Source organism: Triticum aestivum, chromosome 2A, assembly GCF_018294505.1.
Source record: "Triticum aestivum cultivar Chinese Spring chromosome 2A, IWGSC CS RefSeq v2.1, whole genome shotgun sequence".
In the NCBI taxonomy this organism is placed as follows: Eukaryota; Viridiplantae; Streptophyta; class Magnoliopsida; order Poales; family Poaceae; genus Triticum; species Triticum aestivum.
This window is the reverse complement of record NC_057797.1, coordinates 229,383,061-229,390,329: the sequence shown is the minus strand read 5'-3', so window position 1 is coordinate 229,390,329 and position 7,269 is coordinate 229,383,061. Positions and strand designations below refer to the sequence as shown.

General features: G+C 46.2%; 1 protein-coding gene across 1 annotated transcript; it reads left to right on the top strand.

Annotated features, from left to right (window-relative positions):
- Positions 1 to 2,276: 2,276 nt before the first annotated feature.
- On the top strand, positions 2,277 to 6,858 carry LOC123188452 (rab3 GTPase-activating protein catalytic subunit). Its single transcript, XM_044600578.1, has 13 exons — positions 2,277 to 2,505; positions 2,626 to 2,750; positions 3,750 to 3,871; positions 4,040 to 4,227; positions 4,314 to 4,492; positions 4,719 to 5,060; positions 5,145 to 5,209; positions 5,467 to 5,515; positions 5,597 to 5,741; positions 5,838 to 5,925; positions 6,009 to 6,078; positions 6,173 to 6,313; positions 6,391 to 6,858. The coding sequence occupies exons 1-13, from the start codon at positions 2,379 to 2,381 to the stop codon at positions 6,739 to 6,741; spliced, it is 1,992 nt and encodes a 663-aa protein (XP_044456513.1). The 5' UTR covers positions 2,277 to 2,378; the 3' UTR covers positions 6,742 to 6,858.
- The last annotated feature ends 411 nt before the right edge of the window (positions 6,859 to 7,269 follow it).

Genomic DNA, 7,269 nt, shown 5'->3' with positions numbered 1-7,269 from the left:
CCTCGCGGACCAGCTGAACCACTCGACCGACCAGCACCTTGACTTGCGCCTTTTCCTCCGGCGTCACTTTCAGAGAGGCAGGTTTTTGTGCTCGATTCAGAGAAAAAAGGGGGAAGCCCAGTCGACTGTCCTGGGGTCACCTGGTCTTTACAATAAAACCAAGTCGACTGCCACCCACGGACTGACTCGGGAAAAGTGATAGACGGAAAGGAACTTTTTCCCCTCACCTGGATCGCCAGGCCCCCACACAGCTGGATCACCTGCGTCCGTTCGTCACTCGACTTGGCCTTCTTGACTGACTGAGAGCGGCAAGTGAAGATGTGCTTGAAGAGTCCCCAATGGGGGCGGCAACCTAAGAAGTTTTCGCACAAGGAAACGAAAGCAGCAAGATACACAATAGAATTGGGAGTAAAGTGATGGAGCTGCGCTCCGAAGAAGTTCAAGAAGCTCCGGAAAAAAGGATGAGGAGGCAGAGAGAATCCACGATCGATATGGGTGGTGAGGAGGACCCACTCACCATCAAGAGGCTGGGGTTCGATTTCTTTCCCCGGGAGACGCGCAGATTCATTCACGCGCAGATTCATGGTGAATGAATCCCCCCTCGACCAGATCGTCGAGATCATCCTGCCGAATCGCCGACGGCATCCAGTCGCCCTGGATCCAATCCTTGGGCAGAGCAGTCCTCGAGGAAGATCCGCCCCGAGCGGACTTCTTCCCCTTCCCCTGCACCGCCGCCTTCTTCGCGCGCTCCAGAGCCGACGTCTTCTCCTTCACCATCGTCGCCGGCGAATCTCGAACATACCTACGGCATCAAGGTGAGAGCGGAGGTGGCGGAGGATCTTGTGAAGGAAGGGGGAGAAGTGAAGGCGCACTGTTCGGGGGTCCCGAGCTGGGAGCTTATAAGAGGTCGCTTCCGAGTGGCTGACTGGTAGGCCCAGGCAATCCCGTCAAATCCCGCAACAGGCGCGCGCGGTACGTGGCGAAAAAGGTGGCGCGGGGATCGAGGAGCTTCCATCCTATCCCATCCGATTACTGCGGCCGCCCCCGTCCCGCGCGCTTCCCGAAATTCAAATCCCGCAAAATCCGCAGGCCGCAGAACAACTCGTCAAACAGAAGATCCCTTTCACACCGTCACTCGGAACTTCACAAGTAAAGAAATTCACTCGACAAGAGGCCAAGAATGGATCAAGGCGACTGAAAGAAGTTGACGACGTCATCCGTGACAACTGATCCAAAACAAGACGTTTATGTAACATGAAGAACCAGTCGGAAAGATCCCCGACTCCTTCCCCACTCGAATCTCGATCCATTCGGGGGCTAATGATGAAGCTATGTACCTAGGGTAGGGGCATGGACTTGTCCTAAGTACCCTACCCAAGGACATCCCTAGAAGAAGTCACCTTTCAATCGACTTGGAGGTATCCCACTCGACGGATTCAAGACACTCGACCACGAAGCTATCACTCGATCACGAAGCCAACCGCTCGACTGCCAGGAGATCTAAAGTCACCCCGCACGCAAACGGTCGGACATTAAGTAGCTTTTATGGTCATCATAGCACTTTATTAGGGGCGTTACCAGTAACGCCCAGTCTTAATGTATTTTAAACCCTGCATTACTGAGGGCTGGAGGGGCCTGGCGAACTCTATATAAGCCACTCCCCTCCTCAGTATCAAGGGTTCGCACCCCTGTTATTCATACACACATAATTCAGTCGACCGCCTCCGGGCACCGAGACGTAGGGCTGTTACTTCCTCCGAGAAGGGCCTGAACTCGTAATCCTCGTGTGCTTACAACTCCTCCATAGCTAAGATCTAGCCTCTCCATACATACCCCCCTATATCACTGTCAGAGTTAAAACCACGACACAACTCAACAACGCGGTCTGGTGCACTGGTTATTTTAACATTGTTTAAAAAACAGCAAAAAAAACTAAAAGAGGCACGAACAACCCACGGACAAAAAAACAACAAATCTTAAAACATTAATCAGATGGTGGTAATGATGTTAGATGTGAGATATTATAGTATCACATCTAATCTTTTTGTTCCTAAATATTAGTCTTTCTAGACATTTCAAATGGTTACAACATACGGATGTATGTAGCCATATTTTTGAGTGTAGATTCACTTATTTTGCTTTGTATATAGTCACTTGTTGAAATGTCTAAAATGACAAATATTTAAGAACAAAGGTAGTAGATGTGAAATAGCAATTCCGTTTTAAAATATACTATATGAAAATCGTAAAAACAAATTCCTTGGCTTGTGCTGCTGGCTGCGCTCAGTCTCCCCATCCCAAATTCCCCATACCTCCTCCAGCTCCTCTTCCTCCGCTTCTTCCCCCTTTCCCCCACGCCACTGCCAAGTAGGCCCACCATGCACCAGCTGCCTCCTCCTCCCCCCGCGTCGTCGACGTCGCTCGTGTCGCGGGCGCGCACGGCGATCCACTCCGCCGCCGCCCGCGCCGAGCGCGTGCTCACCGACATTAAAGCCGACCTCCGAGGTACCAACGGCGTACTCATGTGTCCTGACTCCTTTCCAGTCCTCCCCCGCTCCACTTCTGCTCGGTTCCGGGCTCGGAATCTGATGAGCTTCGGTTCGAATTCGCTCGTGGCATGTGCAGATGCGGACGGATCCAGCGAGCACAGGACGCCGTCGCCCAGGACCTCGATGGATCGGCAGGTCGACGCTGAAGCGGCCGCTTCCGCCTCGGGTCAGGCGCCGGACGTGAAGCCTCCGCCTGATGAGGTACATGGTCCTGCCATTGCCGTCGAATCGGTTGCCGCTTCGTGTGTGTAGAGTCTATCAGTCCGATGCTTGAGCAGTCCTGCCGAGGTGAGGCTGTGAGAGGGGCGTGTTGTGGTGCTGAATCGGTGATACCTGGTGTCCCGGTGGGGTGTTCAATTCGTCAGGTTTGGTTGTTGCTTTCTGAATATGTGTGTAAACTTGGAAGTTGTTACCAGCGACTGTGAAGTTGTTCTATGTGTGCGTGACCCTGTTCTTGTGGCAGCGCGTAGCAGAGTTGTGAGGTTTTGAGTTGGGCCTCAATGGGTGAAAAGAGATCAGACGTTTCAGCTGGTAGCAGCTACTCCCTCCGATCCATATTAATTGACGCACACTTAATACAACTCTCTACAAATTTGTACAAAGTGTGCTTCAATTAATATGGGTCGGCGGGAGTACTTGATAACCTTATATTGAGGCTTTGTGAATGCTCCATGGTGTGACTATTTGGTTAACCTTATGTTGAGGCTTCTCGACTTCTTGTGATCCTTTTCTTTTGAAGTTTTGTGATGGCCGGCCTTGCCATTCGCCGTACTTGGAAGTCCAGCAGTTGGTGGTCAACTTTGTACATATGTGTTCTCTAGCTTTTTCCGCGCTTGCTTCTTCTAAAAGAATGGGCTGAGCTCCTGCCATGCATTCTGAAAAAAGGAATTAAGCTTGGCTTGTTTTGCTCAGTTGAGTGGAACTGGAAGTCCTTCCATATCAATTTCCATAACTGATAATGGTGGGTGTGGAGGTTTATATTCCATTGGATTGGAAAAAAGAACGTGGGCAGCGTGCGACTGATGTGTATGCTTCTATAATTGACACCTGATGTTTAATCCACCTAAAAGGCCTCTTTGTTGAATGCTCACCTATCCATTTTGTGATCTTTCTCATTATAAATTATAAATGCAAATTAGATGTTGAAATGGTTGTGCCCTGCAATTGTCACATAAGGTGCAAAACATTTATTGCTTCCAGGTCCCTGAAGTAATCCCCTCAGCAGACGAGGAAGGCTTGAAGATAGAAGCCGGGTCAACTTCTTCATCTAACCTGTCCTTTCCCCCAGCTTCAATAGTTAAACAGTTGATTGCAGCCATTGAGTAAGTTTGTTTTCCGTCTATCCACCATATTTTTTGAATGGAAAAGTACACTTAGTGCTGCAAGAAAACATGCATCATTTTGCATTTTACATTTCTGAAGTGCTTTCTTTTTACTTGATTTGTTTCTTTTATTTTACGAATTGTAAACCATTTTTTCGTGTTCTCTAGAGATGGAAAAAGATTCAGTTCAATGAATGATATGAAGTTCAGTGGTGACCAATATCTGAAAGAGAAGGGTGGCTTGAGCTTGTCTGTTGTTAAGTCACTTGTTCGCCGTGAAAAGGAGGAAAGATCTAGTTCTGAATTTTTTGGTGACGACGAAACAAAATCCTTGATGTACTCGTTGTTCAAATTTGGTATGTTACCATGATGTGCTGAGCTGTTTTTTTCTTCTTACTTTGCAATTCAAGTGTTGCAATATATTACAGAATTATCTTTTCAGCGGAAGAGTTGCCCCACGATGAAAGTCAGTGTGCCCCAGAATTACTTCATTCAGCATCTTTGTCCAGGGATATCCATGGTGCACCACCTGGAAGCTTTGTTCATCACTTGGGAGAGATTATTGGCGGCATTAGTTCTGTGCACAAGATGGCATTTTTTTGGCAATCTGTAGTTGTTGAGGTAAGTGTGTTGGTGATATGTGCCCCTATTGTTTGAACATGCTGCTTTGAAATTCACCTGTTGATCATACAAATTGCTAAGCGGCATAAGATCATTAGTCATTACATTTCACACAAAAGGAATTTGGTTTGTGAGGGAACAAGACAAGCAAAATCCTTAATAAATTTATAAACTTCAATAAAACTAAATGTCAGCACCACATTTAATTCTTTTGGTATACGTGCAGTTGAAGAAACTATGGTCTGATGGGCAACCAGTGCCTCGAATGTCATTAAATGCTGCACCGGACTTGAATTGCTGTTTACTATATCAGGAGATACAAGTTATAAATTGCTGCATTGCCAGGAAACAACGGAGAAAAGCAGCAAAGGAGACACTTGATTCCTTGCTAAAACAGGAAAGTATTGATAACTCAAATCCCAGGTATTCAAATGGAGATTCTCGTGACAGTGGGATTTACGCAAGCAATAGCAGTGGTGATCAGGTTCTTCGGCTTGGTGTTGACCATGCATCCGGGAACTTAACACTGTTAGAAACTGGTGAGCCTGTATATTCTCCGATTCTGCAGGTAAGTTGTTGCATTGTTTGTTACTTCATCTTCTATGGTGCTTTCTTTCAGTATTCTGAATGCTTGCACAATATATATGTTCAGGAAGGCCCTATTATGACAGCAGAGCTCATAAAAGAAACAGAGGAACTTGTCTTACGGACAGGAAGGCATGTCAATCTTTCATTTGTACTACCATACTGTGCATGCTACAAGTTAAATCTGAGGGAATGATTTGACATAAGTTTTGCATAGCATTCTTATTTGTTATTTATTATTTCCTTCTACCGTTACCAGTTTGTTCCCCACTTAAAAGTGCAATATAATTATGTATGACCATAGTTACCATTTATTTTGCTAAGGTTTCTCCTTAACTTTTGAGCAATAGAGCAATGATTGTGACACTGCCTTGTATACATGTTTTCAGTGTTGGTGCTGGCTGTTCTCAGCTTTTATCAGATATGCAGGCGTTCAAGGCAAGTTTAAAGTTGCTCAGGCACTGGCTGTGAGTCTGTCTGATTGAGGTTCCTAAGCAATAATTTTCTTTTGGACAATAGGCTGCAAACCCGGGATGTGTCCTTGAAGATTTCATTAGGTGGCACTCTCCACCTGACTGGTCTGAAGATTGTGCAGCAAGCAATGCAACAGTAGGGGAGGGCTCATCTAGACGTGGCCGGCTAAGTGACAGAATGCAAACAAAAGGTAACAATTTTCTCCCTCCCTTCCCTATGGTTGCTCCCTTATTTGCCAACTCTAACCTAAATGTCTTCTACATTTTGATGTATTGTGCTTAACTAGAAGGAAATTTGTGGAAGGAATTGTGGGAAGCAGCAAAACCTATACCTGCTGTTGAACAAACTCCGCTATATGATGAAGATTTAGCTGTGTAAGTACAAAATATTGTGGCGGTTTTCTGCGCTGGATCTTGAGTTGCTCGTAAATGATTATTGGAGTGATGTAATCTTGTAGGGAGAGCATATTTGATGCCTTGGAAGTTATTGAACCAGGAAAACTGTTTCAGCAGCTACTCTCAGTCATTGTGAGTTGAATGTTTGCATTTTTGTCTCCGTGATGTTTTCTTGTAGTTCCATGTCATTATTTCAAGGCCTTACCACTTGCTGCTTGTATATCAGCTTTCTGTATGCTTTGTAGCAGCTGAATCAGTGCTACCAGCAGACAGTAATCTGTCAAAATTATTCTACGATTGTAAAGACTACATCATTGGCATTTACCAAGATGACATGTCAAAAGAGAAGCTGGATGAGATCTGCAAGGTACTCTGCTATTGTTTATTCATCTGCTAATTATGTTACTGCATACAGTGGTATTAACATTTAACATACTTTGCCAGGTTTATGAGACGATGGAGGCCATAGTAACCCATCCTGAAGACGCTCTTCAGATCATGGAGCAACCTGACGAGAAGTCTGCCGAGAATAAGAACCGCTTCAAGCTCAAGCTGAATTTCACTGGCAAAGATCGTCAGTCTCTGTGGAAGCGTGTAGCCAAGGATGAGAAGAAAACATCGCCAAATGATGAGAAAAAATCACCGGAAGAAAAGAATACAAATTTTTTCTCGAACCTTCGTGAGAGGAAGGCCGCCCTATTTTCGAAAAAGAATGCAAAAACTTCAGAGTTGCCATCGGCGCCCCCACCATCAGCTCTGGGTCCATTTGACGAGAGCGAATGGACGATTTTGTAGTTGAGACTCGAGGATGTTTCCTTTTGTACAACTTGTAAAGAAGGTGCCCCAAGCTGTAAATACTCATCCAATTCATTGAACACTTTGCAATAAACTTGAAAAAAAATGGTTTTGCTATTTCTCAGGTATTTGAAAATTTCTCTAGCGTCAGTCACCTTCTTTCTTCCTTCTGGCACCGAAACCTCGCCAGAGAAGAGAGCCCCACTATCCTAGGGTGAATTCATTGCCCCATTATCTATCTTCGGGTGGGGTTGCAGGGGATCGCCGAAAGTCTTCCTTGGTGCGGCGGGGCATAGAGGGATGGTCGGGCGGCGGCCAGCAATGGCGGTGTGCGGTAGCGCCTGCCGGCCGTGGGTGGTGGAGGCCGGAGGTTAGGGCGGGGTAGGATGGGAGCATCGTGAGGAGGAAGACCATGAACAGTTCATGGATCTATTCTGGGCGGTTGGATGATGATCTGAACGTCCATATTAGACACTGATGCACTCGCTTTTTTTAGTTAACTGACAAATAGAGGCTCCCGTTACAGTA